The sequence below is a fragment of the Aythya ferina genome, assembly GCF_964211825.1.
Source record: "Aythya ferina genome assembly, chromosome: 1".
NCBI classification, from domain to species: domain Eukaryota; kingdom Metazoa; phylum Chordata; class Aves; order Anseriformes; family Anatidae; genus Aythya; species Aythya ferina.
Window position 1 is genome coordinate 164,822,568 of NC_140296.1, and position 24,165 is coordinate 164,846,732.

General features: G+C 34.1%; 1 protein-coding gene across 4 annotated transcripts in view; it reads right to left on the bottom strand.

Moving 5' to 3' along the window:
- The window catches only part of PTPRQ (protein tyrosine phosphatase receptor type Q), a 135,990-nt gene that overhangs the window by 102,192 nt on the left and 9,633 nt on the right, over positions 1 to 24,165 (bottom strand). For all 4 annotated transcript variants that reach the window (XR_014694410.1, XM_084523870.1, XM_084523869.1 and 1 more), the window contains exons 6-20: positions 23,748 to 23,934; positions 23,323 to 23,607; positions 21,016 to 21,300; positions 19,998 to 20,267; positions 18,531 to 18,791; positions 16,944 to 17,074; positions 16,631 to 16,760; positions 14,005 to 14,155; positions 13,339 to 13,445; positions 12,745 to 12,842; positions 8,672 to 8,834; positions 7,042 to 7,302; positions 4,143 to 4,303; positions 3,063 to 3,174; positions 2,085 to 2,311 (exon numbers count right to left, since the gene is read on the bottom strand). Coding sequence is in view for 3 of the 4 variants with exons in the window: in XM_084523870.1 (XP_084379996.1) it covers positions 2,085 to 2,311; positions 3,063 to 3,174; positions 4,143 to 4,303; positions 7,042 to 7,302; positions 8,672 to 8,834; positions 12,745 to 12,842; positions 13,339 to 13,445; positions 14,005 to 14,155; positions 16,631 to 16,760; positions 16,944 to 17,074; positions 18,531 to 18,791; positions 19,998 to 20,267; positions 21,016 to 21,300; positions 23,323 to 23,607; positions 23,748 to 23,934 (2,829 nt within the window). In the remaining variant the exon portion in view is untranslated. The remainder of the gene's footprint in view (positions 1 to 2,084; positions 2,312 to 3,062; positions 3,175 to 4,142; positions 4,304 to 7,041; positions 7,303 to 8,671; positions 8,835 to 12,744; positions 12,843 to 13,338; positions 13,446 to 14,004; positions 14,156 to 16,630; positions 16,761 to 16,943; positions 17,075 to 18,530; positions 18,792 to 19,997; positions 20,268 to 21,015; positions 21,301 to 23,322; positions 23,608 to 23,747; positions 23,935 to 24,165) is intronic.

A 24,165-nucleotide genomic window follows, 5' to 3' on the forward strand; every position in this document is an offset into this window, starting at 1 on the left:
CAAAATTATCCGTAACCCTCAAACATTTAACAAATCATCACTTTTATCTGCTATTTCTCTACAAATGATTCTTCTTAAAGAAACAAAATTAAGACCGCACTGTCACAAACAGATTGGAATGTTCAAAGATCATAAGAAGTTGACTACATTCAATTTTACTGCCATAGTATTTACCAGAAGGAATTTAAAAAGACCAAACCAGGTACCCTAAAACAATAAAGAATTTTCACCTAAGTGAAAATCAAGAGGTACTTTTGATTTTTACACAACCAACCATCTCTCCACCTCCCCTACCAAAAATAAAAAATAATAATTAAAAAAAACAAAACAAAACAACAATTACTGTAGACAAGGAAAACGCAATAGTTCTTTTTGGCTACATCTTTGAGGTAGAAAAAATGTTTCCACCTGAGTTATTGACTCTGTGAGCTTGCTAGCAGGTCAGCCATTCAGGAAGCCCACCAAAGCAGCAGATAATGCAATGGTCTTCAGCTTACAGACTTTCACTTACTCATGACAAAAGCCATGTGGTCCCTGCTAGGCAGATGTTGTTGGGTCACAACTCACTTTCATGAGTCAAATTCTGCTTTAAGATCAATGTTTAAAGCATGAGCAATTAGAAGAAAAGCCTCCCATACATATCAAATGAAGCCAAATTATTGCTAAGTGTGTGATTTAAAATGTACATTTTTTTCTAGAAAAAAATAATCATACAAAGCAAAGAAATGAATTTGCAAAACCTTTAATAGTGAATCCCACATAAGTGCTACTGAGGCACTCAGAATTGTAAACTGAACTCTTAATAGCCTTATTTATCTGGATGAATTAATTTGCTTACAGTCTAAATTATATTCTAAATACTACATATTTAATAGTAGCTGAATTTTATTTTATTTTATTTTTTATTTTATTTATTTCTTTATTTTCTAGATGATCAGAGGCAGGAGATCAAAGAATAAATATTCCTGCAGCTGCTGTGGATATAGAGGCTTTTATCAACATGGTCATCACTACTAGATTCACAGTGAGCCTGAGAACCTTCCTAACATAGCAAGCCACCATTAGATACCTACTTTCTTACACATGTACACCACCTTTACAAAGGATCACTGGCATCACAAAGGCATATCAAAACATGTTATTTCTTTCCATCTTTTACACTAAAAAGAAGCACCTATCCAAGGTTCTTATGAAAGAGGAAGTCAGGTGAAGAAGTGCATGGCAAATATTGCCATGAGAATAGTAATTCATTTCTGTCCATCTGAAGTCATTTGTTCTTGAAGAATTCAGAGATGGATCAGAGTCCCTATTCTCAATGTAAACAAATTCCACATAAAGAACTCATGAAAATACATGTACCGATTTTCACAGTAGATATTCCACATGAATATCTAGGCAATAAAATCTATGGAAAGGAAATGGAAAAGTATGACATTTTCTTTATTTCAGGACATGACACTAGGTAAAACACTTGGGCTTAAAGAAAGCAGGCTAAGGTGTCTACAGGCCACATATAAATACATATTCAGGCAAGAAAACACCTTCTTATTTCCTTAATTCTAAAATCAAAGAAAGTCTGGACGCCTACCTGGGCAGCCTGCTCTAAGGAACCTGCTTTGGCAGGGGGGTTGGACCTGATGATCTTTCGAGGTCCCTTCCAACCCCTTCAATTCTGTGATTCTGTGAATTACATACCAACATGCTTTTCTGGATCTGGTTGAGGTGTTTTGGAAATCTATGCATAACATCCAAAATGCATCAGTGGTTTGAAAGATTAAATCTCAATGGAAATGAAAGATTTAGACATTTTTGAAAATTCTAACCTTTGCTCTTTACCATATAACGTTGTATGTTAATAATATATTAACAGAATAAACTGTTTTAGAACAGTTTTGGCTGGAAATTATTTAAAGTGTATTTAAAAAACACTACAGTAAACAAATACCTGACTAATATATGTTTTTATATGGCAACAGTAATTAGCAATGCACTTCAGAAAACACTGTATGCATGCCGCGTAGCCTCACACGCTGTAAAACTAGGCATAATTCAATAGTAATAAAAGGCATTTATAAAGCTTTTACCGTAATTTCATAAGTTGTTCCAGGGTTAAGATTGGTAAGAAGAACTTCCAGACTATCTGGTTTTGTTGTGACCTGTGTATATGCTGTTTGCATCCATGGGCAGACCTCTTTATATTTAACAGTATAGGAAAGAATTCTCCCATTTGGACGCAGTGGTGTATTCCATGACAGCAGAATTCCAGCAGAGCCCACTCTTTCACCTGCAAGAAATACAGGGGGCCCAGGATCTAAAATAAAATAAAACAAAATAAATATGTAGAAAAAAGTAATTAATTAAGTTTCCAGATAATAAAGACACCTTCAAGTTACTATAGAGAAAATAAATAATTTGCTAGAATAAATAAGATAAACTACTGAAGACTAACGTATGGTTTAAAAAGAACCTTTTTTTTTCAAGCTAGGGTACTGTTACAAAAATAATTAAATGAATTTTGGAACACCAAGAACATTCTTTTGTAAGAATGGAAAAAATGTAGTGCTCAATATCTTAATGGAAAAAGTAGAGTTTAATGCCAATTTAATATTTCAGACAATCTAGAAAGTTTCATTACAGTTCTTTATTTATTTATTTTAAATGCATTCTCTTGCAATACATGTCTAATATGGCTACATTTTTCTGACACATCTCAGAAGCCTACTACTATATGTATAAATTGAACTACGGATATTACTATGTGATGCTAACAAATTTTTCAAAAGCTTACAAAAGTTGTTCTTTATGTTTTGTTTTGTTGCCTTTTCTTTCTTTCTCTCTCTCTTTCTTTATAAATAACAAAGCTAATGGATTAATACAATTACTGCTCACATCCAGTTTCTCCTAAAGTACCCGTCAGAGAAACTTTCAAGCTCCCATAGAACACCTTCAATTCAGTACCTTTTTTTACAGTTAAAGATGAAAAATTCTGATGATTATTCAAAAAAAGCATAGTTAACAAAAAAAAAAATAAAATAAAATATAACCAGTCATTATTAACTCACTTGTCACGTTTGTTGTCACTGTTCTACTGGCAGGAGAACTGTACAGTGAAGAAGAAACTGCTGAAACAGTAACATTGTATGTTGTTCCAGGTAGAGTATTAGAAAAGTCAGCCTAAAATATAACATGGATTCAAGTCTTTTAGAAAGAAACAAAACCCATCAACAACAAAACAACAACACAACCTCAAAATTTTAAGCATTGCATTACTGAAAGTGAGCTGTTAATAAGCTTTTAGAAATACAGCAGCATTTGCAACAGTAAAAATAGCAATTCATATTTGTTAGCTACAGCACAGCATTTTGCTAACTTATTTAACTAACCTCCATAACATTTGTATAACATTCAATATTAAAGAACAACAAAATTAACTATTAATTTTATCACAGAATCACCTATCAGTGTATCTATAGAGGTGATTCTGCATCACCCTAGTTATCTAAGTATAAATGAAACATTTTAAAATCACTTCCTGAGAGAATAAACACAAAGCTAATCTGAAAAACTTCCAGGTTTCTGATAGTTAAGCTAATCCATCTTTCAAGATAAACATACTTTAAAAACTTATAAGCAATCATTTATACAAAATACCTGTATCTTTGCAGTTCCAATATAAAACAAAACCAAACCAACCAGAATGGCCATAATTTCTGTCAATATTATTATATTTTCCAGACAGAAGAAAGAAAAATTGCTCCTATTTCTTTTCGATGCCTCAGCAGCAAAATGTTGCCTGCATTAATGATTTAAGCACAGATCTTCCTGGCAAGTACACAATTAATGAGCCTGTATTACTCAATAGCTCTGCCCTTCCTTCGTTAAACTATTCATGAACCCTTGGATGACTGGCTGTATCTTTATAGCAGACAAAAAAAAAAAAAAAAGATGCAGGGGTGGAGGGGACAAAATTCACTATCTGCTGTAAAAGTACCAAACTCTGGATGCTGAAATTTGCTTTCACCAATTTTTCATTAACATTTTCACATTCATAATTGCATTAAATAGCTAAGGAAGCAACTTGCATCCCTCATCAGCACAGCACATAAGGAAAAGCTGGCCATCCAAATAATAAAAGCACATACTTGATAATCCCTAGCTCCACGATCTAGGATAACAATAGATCCATGATCAGGAATAAGATTCACATGAAATCTGTCCACATGTCCGTATGGTAGTCTCCAATACAATGAAAAAGAGTATGATGAAACATTGAAGAACTTTAGTCCTTCTGGCTTTGCAGGTTCTGAAAGAGAATGAGTAAACGCTCTACAAATATATCAGTAGTTACACCTGAATATCAAAGCATCCAAGAACAGTTTATTGGGTATATGAAGGACAACTGCTAACTAGTCCAGATACAGAAACATTTTACAGTACAGCTGCTATACTACTTCTGAGACTTGGTTGATAATCTCCAAACTATGCTGTGTAGGTATTGTGGAGAGCAAGCTCAGGTATTTCTGTCCAGTGTTTGGTTAACAAGGAATCTCTGCGAAGTCTTGATGTTTCTGCTGTACTAAACCTTAAAGGTAGCACTGCTGCTATAATAACTAGTGTTACTGTTGAAACCATGTTTGTTCTGTTGCTTGTTACAGGGTAGTTAACTCTTTTATACATGGAATCCCAGTAATTCCAGGAAGTCTAATGAGTTAAGTCTATGAAATTTGGTTGTTTTACTCCTTTTATTAAGGTCAAGTTTTCACACACTCCTGCAACACCATCTCACTTTCTTCTTTTTTCTGCCCATATATGCACCTTTAAATGTGCATCAATGATTCAAGGTATAGCAAATAATCAGATATAGATTCTTTGATAGCTCATTAAAGCATTATGTATCTTTAATATTGTATAATTAATCTAGCTGCACAATCGAAAGCCATGTGCAAGTCTCCTCTCTGCTTTGTATAGTACTGATAGCTAAGCATACCTGCCAGAGCAAGCCCAGTCAGATAGTTTGTCACATTTCAGATCTGCCACTACCTTTGCACTCAGCCTTCTAACTCCCTTACTAACATGTTTCTCCAGAATTCAAACTAAGTCTTCTAGTATTGTTAATATATTGATAACATTCTTTCCAGTCTAAATATCATATACTTCTATCCTGAAAGAGCTCCACTTATTTTTATTTACTGTGAATCTGTTGAGATTATATATACTTTGTGAACTTTTTTCCCTGAATTTTCAGCTCCAGCTTTGCCATCAAATGGTCTGAAATATTCATCTATCCAAATATTACTATTATATTTCATATTCAATTTATATCTGTCACATGGATATGATTTTTACTTTATTGCTTTATTTTAATACTAACAGAACAACAACAACAATAATCTATATGCAGGAGTGCAAGTGTAACTGAGAACATAACTTCTTCCTTCTATGAAACTTTTAAGTCCTACTGTTGTCACCAGCACTATTATTACCACTGATGTTATTATGCTTGTACAGGTGTTTTATACAAACCCATGATTATTCCATCAGTATACAGTTATCACAGTACTTGAATCCATCTCTTTACTTCAGTTGAATTACTTCTGACCCAGCAATTGTGGACAGCCTAGAAACATCCTCACAGAAAGAGAAATTTAGTGCCATGAAGCCAGTGCTATTACTACCATTATCTTGTGACTGAGAATTTCCATTTCCATTGATGATGGAAAGAAGTTTCAGTTCTCCCCTCTTAAAGATTTAACCATATGAGGAGATGCATACATGCATGTAGTTCACTTGACCCTCACTGCACCTGCTCTTCTACAGTACTCTTCTCCATTCCATGCACAGATACACTCCTTACCAGTAGTGGCCAGTATAGTTGAATAAAGTATAGCCAGTTAATTTGTGTAAAGCATGGTTAGAACAATTTCCTGTAGATTTCACCTACAGAACTAGTTGAGGTTGAGTAGATACATCAGTAAGCATGGAGTTCAAAATACATGTCAATTTTTCCAAAAATTAATCAATATAAACCAGCAGGCTCAGCATCAAACTTCATTCCATTGAGATGGAATCTCAATACATTTAAGAAAAAACACAATTAGGCCAACCAAGCTGACTTAAATCTTCCTTTCATTAGAAAAAAAATAAAATGTGATCAAAGTATTATAGCATTGAGGTGTTATTTCAAACTTAAAAAAAAACTTCGAGATTCTTCTTCCTGCGATATATCACCTCATAGTAAATATAAGTATTTCCACCTCTATGTCACTGTATTTTAAACATTCTATTTGACCTATTTCTTTAGTCCCCTTTATTATGGCAGAAGCAACAAATTTATCAAGCACTGATCCCATACGCAGACATACAAACATAGTGACATTTGGACAAAGTAGTCAGTCAGTGAGAACTTCCAACACTACTCAGGTCTCTCTAATACCACCATATAATTGCCAAAAGAAAAACTATAAAACATAGCATAAGAAAGTAGTAAAAGAAATCTATTGAGGTAATTCTGGAGCATTTTTCTGTCTTTTAAATTTCATCTTTATTTCATATTATTACATTACATTAAACTGTAGACACACAGGTCAAGATTGAGTTTTTACCCTGGTGCTTTAATCACAGTTCTAGTAAGAAACAGTCCTTGAATGGAACTGTTTACAATCTGAAGCCTTAACTCTACAAGCATTTGTAAAGCTACTTTACTTAATTTACAGTGAAAAAACTACTGAAATCAGATGAGGTAGAGCTCAATTTGTGTATAATTCTTTACAGGATGAAGACCTGTGAAATAATGAAGATACTAAAAATGGTCAAAAGACATGCAGTGCAGACAAAGAGTATCATTTCTGGTAGTGTATCACTTGACACATGTTGCATAGGATATAAATAATGTATGTCCATGACCACAGTAACATATTACATGCAGTCTCCCTTGAAATTCCCGTGTTATTGAAAAAGGTGATACACACAAAGCTAAAAGTGTGTAAAACTGGTATTGACAGCTACCATTCACCAGCAAGGAGAAAAAGAAACCATACAGACCTGTTACAATTTCAATGAAAGCAGAAGCTCCTTCAATATTGCCTTGTAGTCTTCGCAGAGTGAAATTATAAATGCCACCAGCAGTCAGATTTGTAACACTGAAGTTAGATACTGCTCCTGGAATCCTAAATTTGTTTATAAAGGTGTTGTTTGATAAAGATGCTTTATACGAAGTGAAGTTAGTCTTGGTTGGATTCCACATTAAAGTTGCTGATGAAGTATTTACCGTTTTTAATGTAAGACCGCAGATCCCAGCTGGTTCTACAGTAAATTCATTTGAATAATTAGAGAAAATTTTAACATATAGAAGTAGTGATTTTATTCAATTAAATGTTTTCTAACATGCTTCACAGAAAAGAAGATTTAAAAAAATTGTTCATTGGTTCACATAGGGACACAGTAAGTTGCATAGAAACAGTGATCAACAATTTTTTCCTTGTTAATTATTTGTTTTGGTTATATTAAGCCTTCTAAAATAGCAGATATTTATTTACAAATAGCATCTCTATTAATATGTGAAGTATAGCTGCTGTTAGAAAATAAACGTTTGCAGCCCTCCTAAAAAAAATGAACCTACCATGATTATTACATTTCCATAAGCTTTCTTTAAATTTAAAATGCTAATTAAGGTATGGATTATTAAGCATGAAAAAACCCTAAAGGTTTGCCATTACAATGATGAGAATACTTTCTGTATGCTCTATCCATATACTGAACTCACTGACAGCAGTTTTGAAAACACTTGCCAAAGACAATGGGAACACCTTCAGGATCAAGATGATGGTCATTCTGCTGCATTGTGCATTAATGAGAATGCAAAACTAGTTCTGTTTTTTTTTTTTTTTTTTTTTCTATTTTTTTTTTCTGTGATTCACTGACCTTTGAATAACTAACTGCACAGCCTCCTTGACAGTTAAGGAGTTCTAGTTCCAACAAGCCACAGAAAACCCATCATAGGGAGAAGGACTATAACATGCATGTGTATAAAACTGGGCATTGATTTATATTTTGATTACACTTAGCTATTCTATCTCCTTCAGCAGGTCAAAAACAAATATAAATCCCTTTCTATGGATTTCTGACACATACAAAGTCTCCTGTTTTATGCAGTATCACAGGAGCATTGGAAAACAGTTGCTCACAGATAGAAAATGAGTGCAAGATTCAGGGTTAATACTCTGGACTTTGTTATGCAATCTGATGCACAATTTCTCTTCTCACTTTAAGTCTTTTGTGGTCTTGTACTGGAGCAATCATCAAATCCACTATAGGGTTGCAAGAATTTACCAGATGCAGAAACAATCGTAAACAAAATGCAAAGTATTTTTTTTTAAGTATAGAATGATATTCTGACATTATTTATTCCTGATAAAACTGTAAAAATTTTGAGAGTCCACTTCTTTTTTTCAAATGAGTATCTACAGCTATGTCTAGACTTTAAACTCAACCCACTGCATTACAGACAAGGCTCCTGCTTAAGCAACTATCACAAGAGGAGGAGAAATTTCCCACCATAGTTAAACTTCATTTTGAACTCTGACCCTTTTGAGTCACTTACATACAATGATTCAAATGCTTCTGCATCCACATTTACCATTATTCAAAGAGACAATTTATGAGGTGTCCTTACTTGTGATGACACTTCTCTCCACAGCCACAGAGGAATCCAAGCCTTTAACTGTCCTTAGCTGAAACAAATATTCCATCCCAGGGGCCAGATTTTTCACTACAGCTCTGCTATCGTAAACAGTTGTGGTAAGCAACTTTTCATTATTCATCAGACAATATGAAACCTATGGAAGAAGAGTAATTTTTATATCCAATTTAATTAAGTATAATATATGTTATTATATTTGAATATATGTATACACTTGTATTATTATATAAACATCTATTATCTGTTACATAAGTAATTATAAGTAAAAAATATATGATCATAAGTAATTTCTCATATGTCATTTATTATTTCACTTCATAAAATTAATGTTTAGCAATTCCAACTACCTGTTTATGTAAAAATATTTACAATATCCCCAAATACTTTAAAGATAAAAAAAATAATAATCAGAAATATGGCTTAAATTTTATGTTATGTTCCATAACACTGATCCACTGCTTACTCGATGTTCCTTAATAGTTATGACCTAAAGCAGTGACCTTAATCTTTAAAAATTGGCGAGGAAAGTGAAGTTAAGTCAATGCTTACTTGGCTTTGCTCTTGGAGGGAGGATAATAAAGTGTACTCTGACTGCCGAGTCATACAGCTGTACTAATAGGCTGTGCAATTAACTACAAGATAGAGTAAGAACAGTCACTGGGTAAAAGCAACCCATGGATTAATCAACAGGATGGGAAAAATAGTTTTCTATACTGAAATTTAGAAAGATAACTCAGAAATCTTAGTACGTTTCTGGCAATAAATAAATAGAATAAAATAAAAATAAACAACTGCGCATTGGTCAGAGCTGAGATCCTGAAAAGAGCCTGAAAGAATCAGTCACTCAACTCTGTTCACTGGGATACCTTGAAAATTCACTGCTTTGAACCACTGAAAAGAATAAAAGTGTTGCAAGAGTTTTCACTGTTTTCACATTTGCACGAATGGAAAGCAAGATGCACACTGTGTTTATCCTTAGAAGAGGGCTCTAGACAAACATTTCCAGCACTCATACATGCATAGATTTCTCAGCCATGGCAGACAGTACCAAGAGATCAAGAAGATCTGCAGCTGCTTACACCAGTGTGTACTGTCCTGTCACCAAGAGAAGAGGAACGTGGTAGTGAACTGAAAAGACTTTGGTTCAGCTGCTGTTATTTGGGGAGGAATGATGCAGTTCCCCTTGGTACATATTGTACCAGCACAGCACCTGTTAATGCATACTAAATCTTGGAGACTGACATCAACTCATTAGAATTATGGCACTGCAAAATGCTAGAAGCAAAGCTATAAATTAAAGATTTACATCTTGCATAAACAAGTTAGGAAACTACCTTTTGTGTGTTAGGAAACTACCTTTTGTGTACTCTTCACTCCACAAACTACAATATATTGCTTAGAAAGTTGGTGAGCTGGGATAATAAATTTTAAATGACTAGTAAAATGATCTCTTTTATGCAGGTGCACCTTACTAAGCAACCAGTCTACTGAAGCCTTCCTCATTAAAGATTTATAGACAAGGTCATTTATTCAGATAAAGCACTGTGCAATGTGGCTGCTTGCTCGAGAGATACCAATACCAAACAATAATACTGTGCCATAAAGATCAATATTACAGATGACAATTACTTTCCACAGGATGGTAAAAATAACCTGACCACATACAGAAGTATATCTGAACTGGTTCACACCACAAACAAGAATATTAAATTAAATTTTGAAATTTGTAAAAGTACTCCAGCTTACATTAGCAAATGGTGCTGTGGCAGATTAACTAGCTAGTCTTACTCATTCAGATCAATGCAGCAGTACACTAATGAAGAGAAGAAACGCTAAGGAATGGTACTAAGAATACTCAGATTTCAAGTTTTAGGTAAGGATATAATAGGAGTCAGGAGGAGAGGGGGAATTAGACACTGTAATATCAGGGTATAAACTGTGTAAAACCATTACAGCAAAGTACTTTGTTGTATGGTAGTGCTACAAAATCAAGGATATCCTAGTCAGTGAGTTAAGGGTACAGGGCTACACCCTGAACTCTTTATTGATTCAAATTAAACATTTAAAGAACAGTAGAACAGTTTACTATAGAAGAGGTTTTTTGACCGTTTGACCGTGTCCAAACAGCGACTGCAAATGGCAAAGGTATACAAGACAGGCTGCAAAAGACAGGATACAAAAGAGACTGGTTGAATGTCTCGGTGAAACATGATCCACAAACTAAGTGTGTAGATGTCCTCGTGGATTGTTTCTGACCAGAGGACTGGAAGAACAGAAACTACTCTAGATTTTGTGCTAAGCGTTGCAAAGGATATGGTTCAAAATACAAATGATGAAGAGCACTGTAATACTAACCCTGAAATATTAGAACTTATCTTCTTTGACAGAATAAAAAATGTATAGCACGTTTAAATAGAAAAGGGGAAATTTAAAAGGAAATTTAAAGAAAATCATGGTGAGCAGTTAAGTTTGCAAATGTTCGTCATAGTATGAAAAACAACAAAAGGCTACCTTAAAGGTTCATATACATAACACACAAACAGGTTGCAGAGGGCATGTAGAAATAGCCAAGGTATATGAACCTTGAAGAGGATTACTTTAAGAAAAGTCATCCTTAAAAATCTGAGATCGTGCTCAAACAATAAAAATAAGAACTACTAACTTGTCTAATTCATGCAAGCTAACCTAAGAAGCGCAGGAAAGGGCAAGGCAGAGCAGAAACACGGGTCAGCAGGCCAAAAGAGTCAGAGGAGCAAATTAAAAATGGCCTAAGAAATAATATATATATATATATTCTAAAAATATTTTTAAAATAATTTAGAAATTAAGCTTAGAATTGAATTAGATGATCTTTAATTAAATTGGATGATCTTTAAGGTCCCATCTAACCCAAACCATTCTATGTTTCTATGATTCTATGGGGCTGCTACTAGCTGATGAAAATGCAAAGGAATCACTCAGTAAAGACAAGCCCATAGAAGAAATTGTAACTGAATTTTTTAGATGGTCAATGATTTTCCCACACCAGAACCATTATCAAGTATAAGTTTAAGTCAAATTCTGTTGTTGAAAATTGAAATACACACTGAAGAGGTTTTAAAAACGTTTGACAATATTCATAAGATAAGTAATTGCCAATGAAAGGTATAGAAAGAAAAACGGGTAAACACCACAATAGTTTTGATAACACCATTCTGCATCCACATCCTAAGTGAAAGTCCAGTCTCAAGAAAGCTATCAAAGACAAAGAAAAATATTACATGAACTGTAGAATGACATCCACATAAGAATGGTGCACAAAAGACAATTGAGAAATTAAAGCCTATAAAATAGTGAAAGGGATGGATATGGTGAATATCCAGTCTTAGCTATTTCTTAAACCACACAAAGGAAAAGAATATCCACATTAAAATAAAAAGTGTCCAGTTTGAAATAGGACATAATGAAATTGTGTAGCATGAACAATTAAACAATTTCAGGAAAGGTAGTCACTGTTTTTCTCATGTATGTTCAGATTTAACCTGTAACTCAGGAAATCCCTAAATTACTTAGTGCTTAAGGCTGGGAAGGCCTGGGAGGTATTAAATATTGGCAATTTTGTCTTGTAAATGGCTACATTAAGAAAAAAATCAAAATATTTTACTCTAGAACTTTCAAACCAACACATTTAGATCCTTGTATATAAAAGGAAATTTTTATTTTGCAGTTTAATTTGTATTAAAAATTCACAAAGCTAAGAAAATAAGTTATTGCATTACAATTGCATTTAAGCTTTGACTTGTAATTTTTTTCACTGTTGCACGTTAGCTGAAAAATCATTTTGAAAGCTTTTAAAAGCTTAATTTTATAATCATTTACAAAACTGTTATGCAATACGAAATATGTCTTTAGCTAACCTTCTCTAGAAATGGTATTCGCCCTTGTAGTTTCATGGTTTATAAAGACTAATAACTATTGTTGGGTTTGCAGTACCTGCAATATAATAACTTCATTGGGAAATTTAAAAAGAGTAAAAAGATATTGCATTGTTCCCATTTTTATCTCACCTGAAACATATCAAATCCTCCTCTTGGCAGTTTCCAAGACAAATAGACTGCATTTTCTTCTTGCCCAAACACCTGTAAATCTGATGGTGGATCAGGATCTGAGGTAAAGATAAGAGTAGATGCAAAATTTAGTATCAAGATGCTCTATACTAATTTGAAGGAAATTAACATCTACAGAAGACTCTGCTGTAATTCATTATTTTGAACTGCAGTTCAGTGCAGTTACAGATTTCATTTTGTACTTAAGAAAAATCTGAAAAGTTCGATTCACATCTACATATTAGCAACAGAATCCAAAATAAAAGCAATGTTTGTAAATTTTTATAGAAAAGTTGTATCATCCTAATAATATACTGTTTTGTCTATTGGCATATTCCCATTGAACACAAAGGAAACTTATTTGTGCTTAAAAAGCTTTTATTTATAACTTTCAAGGATATTTAGCTTGAAAAGAAAGATGTTACTTCATGTGTTGATTTGAATAAAACCATGCACTGATTTAATAAGAAATAGCTTTTCTTGGACAATACATTAAAATGTAATAGCCCTACATATCTGTTATCACTAAATATTATTAATAAACTGTGAACATACAGGTGCTAATCTTGAGTATGGTGGGACGACTTCTTTTTAGTCCATTGGTTGTCACAATATTGATTAAGAAATCAGTGCCTGGCTGAAGATTCTCAAATTTGTATATTCTACAAACATAAAAAAGAAAAGATATTGTGTTCTTTAGGATTTTTAAATGCACGTGTCTTCATAAGTTTAATTCATTATAGCATTTTGAATATTATTTACACATGATGTGTGGATATACATACATATGCTGTCAGTCAACAAATTATTTTGCTGTGATACAACTATCTAACATGATAAAATCTTATCTAGCATGATAAAATCTTAATTAGGATGCATTACTCCATGATAGCAAGTTCAAGTACCAGAAATTCTTAAAAGATTAAATTAAACATCTAGAACGACACACAGGTTCTATAGGCATTCACTCCGATGCAGTATTTCATTTGTTCTTCTTTATACAGAAATACCATATGAGAAGTCATTTGTTAAAAAATGCAATTCTTAAAATGGCCTTTTTTCACATGGGTTTAGCAATGTATATCAACTGAAAAAATCAAACATAAATCCCATGTAAATAACTCTGCAGACTACTTATTTTAGATATACTGTGCAACATCTATTTTCAGTTCATGTTAGCTATTTTTTATATAGCTGAATATTAAAATGTTGTCTTCATACCTTACACCGGAAGATAATATTTTCTCTTTGTTGAAGGTCTTGCTGTTTATTGAAAGAACATATCCATCAAATTTATTTTGGGCTGGTGGCCAAGTAACAGTTATTGATTCAGTCTCTCTGCTATAGTTCAGATATTTAACTGCATTTGGTACTGTGTAAAAATAAAACAAAACATTATTTTTAAAATACATTTCAGCTATATTACTCTATGGCAGGGCTTACTTCAACAGGCTGTGATGAAAACTTCCCCCTTCCCCCCAAAAAAATAAATATGTCATGTCCTTGTTTATTTAAACCACACAAAGAATAATGCAACTTCAGTAACACGCATAGGGACTTTCAATACCATTAGATCCAAAGCCAAACTGATTGCTTCACTGTAATACTGCTTAGTGTAGTTTGAACATCACTGATGTGAAGTTCCTCAAAACCCTACAATTTCTCAGAAAAAGGAATGTCAGCATAAGGGCTAACATACTGAGCCAAGACCTAAATATCTTGTATTCAGTGGTGGCCAAAAGCAGATGTCTACAGAAAAGCAAGTCTTGCACATGATAATCATCTTCAATAACTTCCCAAGCTACCATCTCCTACTGTGCAGCTGAAAGATTTCCTGAGCCAAACCACAATCATAACACCAAATGTCCTCTGGCCAAGAGTTCCGCAATTTATCTACAAATTTAATAAACAACTATGTCCCCAGGTCCAACCAAGCTGAAGATGTACTCCCACTAGGCACATGCATACAGAGCACACATGCACAATGTATACATTTTTGGACAGCTACAATGATCACAGACACTCAGAGCACTCACACAAATACAAACAGCACTAATGGCCTCATCCTGCTCTCCTGCTGGCTGAGAATGGATGTCCATTAGTGAGAATACTTATATACAGATGTACAAGGTGCGTGCCTCCAGCAGCTGGGCTCAGACACTCAGTCTGCCAAGTAGCTGCCCCTGGACCCAGTCTCTCCAGCTGCTGGCACCAGGACACACAAGCTCCCAGGGTTACAGCCCCACTCTTATCTGGACTATCACACCCTCTCACAATCACACAGCTGGCCAGGATTTCCCAGATCCCAAGAGCCAACTGCCTGTGCTCACATGCTCAGAAAAGCACAGATACTCTCACAGCTGGAGCCAGCCCTGAGAGATCCATTCACCACCTTGCTCCCAGGCCACTTTGCCTATTCCCCACCTCATCCAGCTTGATCCTCAACAGCAGCCACACACTCACTCACCCACCCACCCTCACACCACTCGCTGCTACCACAGACCAGTGGTCTGACCCCAGCTGCTACATTCCCACCCTGGTACACACAACATGCACCCAGAAAGAGTTAGAAACAGCATAGCCAGCCAAGATACTGAACAGAAAATCATTTCCATATGACTGGTTGTTTTTACCACCTTAACCCTCTAATTTCTACATTTGCTCCTCCTCTTTGGTTCCTCCCTTAAACATTCCATATTAAGTCCTGTGCAGTCCTGAGCTGCCTTTCTCCTGCACCCCATTACACATCCTACATCCTTAGGCAACAACCTCCCGCAGTCCAAAAGCTGATCTGGATAGCTGCTCTCCATGACTTGTCTTGATGGGCTGTATGCCTGGGCAAATGGGGCTGTGGCTCTCCTTGGACAGCCCTGGAAAGGGCCTTGACAGGGACTTTGTTCCTTGTGAGTCCTTAATTTGAGTTTCTACCTGGCACTGTGCTCCTCTGGACTTGTGGAGTTTGGCCTTTGATGGGCTGGTGGCTCCTGGATGGGCCTAGAGAAGCCTGGCAGGCTATTATTTAGGCTCCCCCTCCTGTCTCTGTCTTTCTCTCAGCTCTGCTGTGGGTGTGCACACAAGCTTTTAGCATGTTCTAACAGGACCAGAACTGCACAGTGTGTTCAGAAGGCAAGAGTACTTCGATTTCAACAAGACAAGAATGTTTTCTGTTTTGTTTTATAATCTCTCCTATCTTCTCCTAATCACCTTGGATGAATTTTAATCTGCTGCTGTGCTAATTTTAATGCTCATTTTTTCATGGAACTACTCATCCTAATCTCAAGATATATATGCAACTAAAGGAAAGCTCTAGCAGCAAGGAGAATGACAATGGGACTTATTATTAACATTGGAGAACTAAAACAGAACTGTGCGTCTGAGAAGCATATGTCCTAACCTAAAGTAAAAATAAATGTAGAAAGCCCCATATTTAGTCCTGATGTAAGAGGAGGCCAATGAGAGAATATCAGAAAACAATTCAGTTCTGAACAGATAACTGTGTTCAAACTCATCAGTGAAGTGAAAAATCAAATACTAAACAGAAATCTATGTGAAAAGACTACTTTTTGTAATGCTGGTAGACAGACTGTCTGGAAGTACCACTTGTACACCTGGAGCATCCACGTGCTTGAGTCATTATGTTAACATCAGAAGTTAATTGTACACTACAACCATATTCAACTGCATTTACTTTCAAAGGACACAGTCAAATAAGTAACAATGAAAGAGAATGAGGAAGAAATAAGGAAAGTTATTTATTGACTTTTCTGTACTCGAAACAAAATTCCAGGAACTGTGAAAGAAAAGAGATATAGGTAAACAATGCTAAATATAACGACACAGGTCTCACCTGTTTCTATTTCCTTTGTGACAAAAATGCTGTCTCTGAAACCTTCCTTTTCTGTTCGAATTGTAAAATTGTACAGCTTACCAGGAATAAGATCAGAAAATGTTGCTGTTTCTTGCCTGACCTTCTGGACCTAAAAAGCCAAATAAAGTTTTCACAGAACTGCTTGCAAAATTTGCTTTAATTATGCTAATTACACCTCCACCTATTTTAGTGGGAGACATAGCTTTTAATTTAACCTCTGATTACTTTATGTAAGACTTTAAAAAAATATAACTGTATTGTCTATACACAAGTGGTCATTTAAAAAGCATACCCTGAATGCACTTGCACAATTTGTACATGTGACTTCATATCGCTGAAAATCTCCATCAGCACGGTCCCAAGCAATTTCTATTGAAGTGTCTGTAACATTACCTTCTCGTACATTGAGAGGAGCTGCCAGACCTACAAGAAAAAAATAAAATCCATTACTGTTAATCCAACACTTTTTGTGTTTCCTATGGTGACATAAAAGTGAAGACAATCAGTAACAGATTCAAACAAGTAGAGGGCAAAATCTGATCTCAGACATGCAAACACAGAGGTGTTCCAAAACAGAAAAATGGTGAAAGAGCAAGGAGATAATATTGACACTACTCAAAGAAAATTGCTTTTTTGCTTATCTTAAAATCACATGGGGCTGAACATGCCAACAATCCTAGGCAGGAAAATCCTCCAGAATGAAATTAATCCCTCCAATACTACTGCAATAATGCTCACAGTTGACCTAAATTTTGCCAGAAAGATCAGCAAAACTGGGTAGACTAGGCAAAGCAAATACTCTTTATCCCTAATTAGTATAGCTTTGTATAATATATTACAGATCACACTACGGAGGAGCTTCTACTTTTGTCTGCGTTTCTTTCATCCAATCCCAGCTGCTTCTGGCTGGAATGTACCAAAATTTACACATTTTCTAATAGAAACTCAGATTTTTTCTTTCTTCCAAGTTTTTTTGTGGCACAGGAGGGACAAATCAGAACTGTTTTCTAAGGAAATGTCATGCTAAGTTTAGGGATTGCTCTCACACAAGTAATCAAAACCCAATCTTTATTAAAACTATATTCTAAGAAAAATCAGTTTTCAAAGTTTTCACTATTTGGTAAATAATTTTTCTTTTTCCCCCTCATTCTCTTCTTTCTTCTTTGCTCCTTTTATCCTATATTGGTGGTTTCTTTTATAACACTTCCGCTCTGAGTAGAAAAGGATTGCAAAGGAAAATGGTAAAACAGGAAAAGAGAAAGTCCCGGAATTACAATTATCATAAAAAATAGAAAAGTCAAAACACAGAATTTCCATAGGTATTTTAAACAATTTTAAAGTTGTTATTAATTTTTTTTTGAAAGACTTTGATAGAAGAAGTCCCCTTCCCATAATACTTTTTTAATGTTTTTGTTTGATGTTGAATTTATTATCTTGAAACTTGGGTAGTTCGGGTGCTTAACACTTGCTTAACTCAGCTTAAGCTCTTGCTTAAAAATGCAGTGGGAGTAATTAGATTGTTAATTTCAAGAGATAGAAACAACTCCATTTATGCTTATTGCCTTGGCTAAAATAAATGGTCAAACCAGGTCTTGTTTCCCCAAAACAATCTAATACAGACTGAATTCCTGAAATACTTGCTATACATTTTATAGACTCGATATAAAAAACAGAGTTTAGAAAGTTTAATAATGAAAAGGGACAGTTATAATTTTGTTTAGAAAACAGCTAGTGTTATTATAATTATTAATCTCTTACACAAATATATCAGGTGATTTTTAAATAATCTGTCTTTTCTACTGTACTGAAATGAAAACAGATAATATAAATCAGAATTTAATATTGTAAAATTTTATAGGAATCAACTTAAAATACTCACATGTTTTTACACCTGTTACATGGTAAAAGGAGCTCAACATTTTTCCACTTTTTGTGGAGACACAGAAATCATATTCTGTTCCTGGAGTAAGGTTTTCAATTGTTATTTTACCATCACGTTTCAAAACGAAAGTTGCATTAGGCCCTCCATTAGTTGTAACATGTATGCCATCAAATACTCCAGTATCAGGCATGCTAACAAATAATACTACAGCATTGGTATAAACCACATAAGGAACTACAATTTGAACTGGCTTGGGCTCTAAAAGAAGAAAATGAAATTGCAACATGTTAAAATTGGCTGAAAATAATGAGAAGCACACAACAAACCAGAAGCAACTGCCCTGAAACTATGCTTGCATGGTGAATAGATATAATAAAACTTGTCATTGCTCAGAAAAAATAAACAACCTGAATTTTTTAGGTATTTATTACTAGAATCCTGAAACACTTGGCCAGTGATTTAGCATCAAAGCAAGTTAGGCTTCCAAAGGTGAATTACCTTTTCAAACATAACTGCACCAAGAAAGGTAAGTCAGTAAGGATAGCTGAAACGATAGACAGAAATACATGTATATATGTGGACGTGGAATTAAGCATGGAGAATGAGATATGTTTGACAGATGCAATATTGACCTGTTCAGTTTTCTTCCCATACATTCTTACAGCTGTGAAAAATCCCATTTGTACTTTTCTGTCATCTATGTCCTGAATGAGGTATTCAATCTAATGCTATATATTAAAATAAATAAATAAATAAATAAATCTCAAAAGGCTAAGCCAGAACAGTTACCATTTAGGAAAAAAATGACAACATGGCATTTTATGTCTATAATCTGACAGCTGCAGCCTTTACATATCACATATATATATCATGACTGAATCCTGTCCATTCCTTCCATATATCCAAAAAAAAAAAAAATATTATACTACTCCAAAAGCATTTCAACATCTTGGTAAACTAAGGCTAATACAAAAGATCTTTCAATAAATAATTTACAGATTTTACCTCTGAGCTACTACTACTTCTAACGCTAAATCTTTTAACAGCACCCTCTCACGAGTAGTAGCGTTATTCTCAGAACACCTAATGCTTTTCCACCAAAGTAATAATAATAATGTTTCAACCATTCTGCTATTTCAAATGAATGATTCAATCAATTTCTTCTGTCAGGGGAAAGAGCATTTCCTGCTCTGGTCCTCATCACAGTTAAACAACATTCAGTACTACTAACATGTTTACCAAGGCTGCATGTCTTTGAAAGTTAACAGCATCTGCTCTGCCTTTAACAGTTAAGATTGGATGAATGTATTCCATATTATAGTTTTGATCCTTGGCTATTAGGCAAGTCATTTTGATATGCCATATCTGTTAGACAATAGTAATGACAATAGATTGTTAGACAAAATCTGTTAGAAAATAGACTAGACTAGAGTCTGTAGTTTCCAGCATTTAAAGATATCTTACTTAAAGTGCATTGTATGGTCTTCAATTCACTCATATTTCCATTATTCACACTTGCCACTGCTATTTCATATGACATTCCAGGTATTAGATGATCAATCTTAAATGCTTCTGTATTGTTTACTAAAAACGTCATAGTTTCACCGATGTCTGCATTAGGTTTCACCTGAATGTAGGATCCCTGACCCTCTTGCAACAGCTTCCAGTGAAGAATTACACTCTCTTCTTGTATATCCTCAGGGTAAATAAAAACAGCTATAGGTGGACTGACAGCTTAATCAAAGAAAAAGAATTTCAGTATAAAACCACAGATCAAACATACAATCACTTTACAAAGCCTTCCCAACAATGTCTTTTGGTATATTTTTTCTTCTAAATATCTTATGATTTTAAATTTACTTCTATTTAATTATTCCTTACAGTAGTTTGTAGACAACTACCTCTTACAGACACTTTTCCTCATAAAATAGTGCCTTATTTTCCAACCATATTCCACTCCATTTAATATATACAGGTAAAAAAGATAATGTAACTGGAGTCACAGTATCAATAATTAGAAAAACAAACAAACAAAAACTAATCTGCCTTCACCTACATAATTTGAGATATCATAGTGATGTCTCTACTTTGCTGAAATTAAATGTATGAACCATAAAACAGTATTTATCAAATATGATTCCATTGCTTTAGCAAATAGAAGTGTGTTATAAGCAAGCAAATAAGTAAGAGAATAGAATTATTCTCTTAATTGAAAATTTAGATTCTAAAGATTCTAGAATATATAAATCTAAATCTCTATTTAGATTTAGATTCTATAGCTTCTATAATAATAGAATTATTTTTTTTAAAAAGTTCTGTTTACATCACTAAACAGAAAATACAAAATACAATTGCCCTGATTTTCCCTCAGTACATACCAACAAACTATTCCCTGAAAATGATCTTACAAAAAGAAAAAAAAAGAAAAAAGAAAAAAAAAAAAAAAAACGAAGAAGAAAAAAAAAGAAAAAAAAGAAATCACCTGTTGTGATTAATATAGGCTTTTCATGGCAGCTTAGAGTTCCCTTCTTTGCTACGTTCTGTAAGTATATCTGATACTGATGATAAGGTTTTACATTTCTTATAACTGTTGAAGTCTTGTTTTTTTCAGCTGGTAACTGTTCCCAGACATTGGTTTCAGTATCCAAAATGTTAATAAGGTAATAATGAAAATAAGCACTGGATGAATGCTGTGGAGGCTTCCACTTTAAATGTATTTCTGCAGATGAAACGTACGTAGTCTCTAACTTCTGGGAGTGCAATGGCCCTATTGAATAAGATTAGAAATAGAAAATGGGGTAAAAGCGTCTGTTGTCTTTTATCAAAAACAAAGATTTATTTTGTTAAATAAAGCCTGAAAAGCTAACACTACACACTAACTGACATAAATACAAAATAATATTAAAGCAAAACAAAAAAGCAACCTTTATAATATAACTAATATTTATATGTAGAGGAATACTCTGTGTAATTTAGGTTTTCTGAATTGCCCTGCTCTCTATGCAGAACTCACTCTTCTCAGTTAGGCCTTCTCCCTTATATTTAGACCAGAAATATCATCTCAGACAAGTGGTATATATTACCTAAGTAAACACGATCCTAATGAATTAAATGGCAAAATCTACAGAATTTCAGAAAGTGTTGAATGCATGCACTTTTTATCAGTCCTCCTCCTCATCCTCCTACATCTTTTCCAACAATTCAGTCAGTAGTCTAATAAGCCGTAAACTTGTCTTTTTTCTTGCGTGGACAATCATTTTTCTATAGATAGCTTTTTTGCAACTGTAAAGCTAATCTCTGAGGTAAAACACATACTTGCTTTTGATAGGAGAAAGCAGGAATATCTTTACACCACTGTAGAGGGAACTTGCAGTACAACACCTAATAAATAGAAAACAAGCCACCTGACTAGGGGCCAGAGAGGCAGGTAGGCAGAGAAGATGGGGGGACTTTCAAGTAGCCCAGAGGGTGAAGAAGCAAAATATATCAAAATGTACTGTCTACAAAAAAGGAACAGCTTCTTTCCCCTAAAGAAAACCCTGCATTTTGTTCTGACCTTAAGACAAAGGACTTCCGTCTCATATTTGGATTGCCTTTACAAAATTGGCAAAAAATTTAAGGGAGTATGCTTTCTCTAACTTCTACAAATCAGAACATTTTCCCAGTACCACAGAAATGGAAGCTGAAGAAACTCTGCACCTAAAATTAATTCTCAGGCATCAGATCAAAACTTGTAAATCCCTTGTCTAACAGCTTCTTGCTGATTTTAAAAATAATAATAATAATAGTATGTATTTTTTTCCTCGCATACATTTAAAGTTAACTGGTTATACATCTGTTGACAAAAAATATTTTTTTTTTGCAGTTATGTGTGTGTATTTATAAGTATATAAACAATAAAAATATTAAGTGTATAAAATACAAGGCACATCGCTAAATAATTACATATAAATTTATAGTTAGCACTGTTCAAATCAAAGTACAAAACTATTAGATTCACTCAAAAGCTAACCAAGTAGTAAAATAGATAGCTCTTCTATAGTGTCAGTCTTTGGTAGATGGAGCACCTTTAGCATTATATTTGTGTCCATGAAGTAATTTTTCCTTGAAGACATATCTATTTGTTCACCTTTGTATTCGAAGGTATTTTTCATCTTTATCCACAGGCCCATTTCATTTGACTTCATCCAAATGACAGCTAGCTAAATTTTACTAGAACATAAGTTAATTGCTTCATAACTTTTTTCTTACACCACACAGCATCATGTAGTGGGTCAAAACGCAATGTATTTTTAAACCATAAACTTTGTTCTAATCTTTACTGCAGGTATAAGAGGTTACCTCTATTTCAACAAAAACTTTTACTTTAGATTGGAAAGTCTGCTACTCCGTTTCATCAGCATGGCTAAAAAACATCTTGCTACTACTCTGATATCTAGCTTTATCTTTACACATCAGTAGGAATTCTGTGACTAAAATCAAACTAACAATGAGTTTTTAAAATGCACTTCACAGAAGTTGAAGTTGCAGCTGGCATTCTGCTTGTGGCCAGTGAAAACACCTTACCCTTCCTCATTATTCTCATAAGCAATTTAGCACAAAAGCAAAACAAAGATTTTGGAATCAGCTCTACAAGCAGGTGAATCCTGGATTCAGAAGTCATGTTCAAATTTATTTCTGATTTCAGAATAAATAGCAACAAAATGAATAACATAATCAAAAGAAAAGCATGAAAAATTATGTGGTTATGATTATGTGGTTTTTATTACAATATATTTTTGTAACTTACTTGTTTCTACCTTCAGAATTGGACTTAAGACAGTCTGTGCCCCATCTGAGTTCCTTGCTGCTAGTAAAAAACTGTAGCAAAGGCCAGGAGACAACTGCATGACTTTTCTCTGTGTTGTATTCACAGGCAAGCTCAGAATGTATGGTTTCATATGATCAAAATAATACTTAATTATGAGGGCAAAGCCTGACTTAAGCCAGATGTCCGTATCACTCCATATAAACACAGCTTCAGTTGCCTTGACATCATGCACACTAAACGTGAAGTTTTCTGGTACGAGGGGTACTGAAAAAGAACATCAAAAATGAAGTCATTCAAAATCATGAAAACTTTGTTCTTTTTATGTTTGTATATTCAAAGACAAATATGGGGGGGGGAGAGGGGTTGTTAAAATAAATGCAAAAGATTGGAAGAAATATAGTTACATTCATATTCACAAATATATGGTAGCTGTATATAGCAGAAAAATCCTGTGAAGAAGTAGTCTGGACCACTGTGATCTCTCTGAAGAGCATAACAGTCTGTTTCATTTTCTGGTATCATTGACAAAGATGAGATACCAGCCTTTAGAAGATAAGGAGATCCATCTGTCCACAACAGCTGACCTTCGTCCTATGTGGAAAAAATGAAGGAATACATATATTTTTACATTACATTAACGAATTACTGAAGCTTTTCTCATTGCAAGGGTATCTCCTAAACATCCAAAATTTACATATTTGATTTCTAAAATTAATTGCATGGGAACATTTTGAATGAAAAATATTTCAGTGTAAAATTCTTCCCCCCTCGATTAAAATAAAGTAGTAGATACAACATTTTAATAAAATCTGTATAGGAATA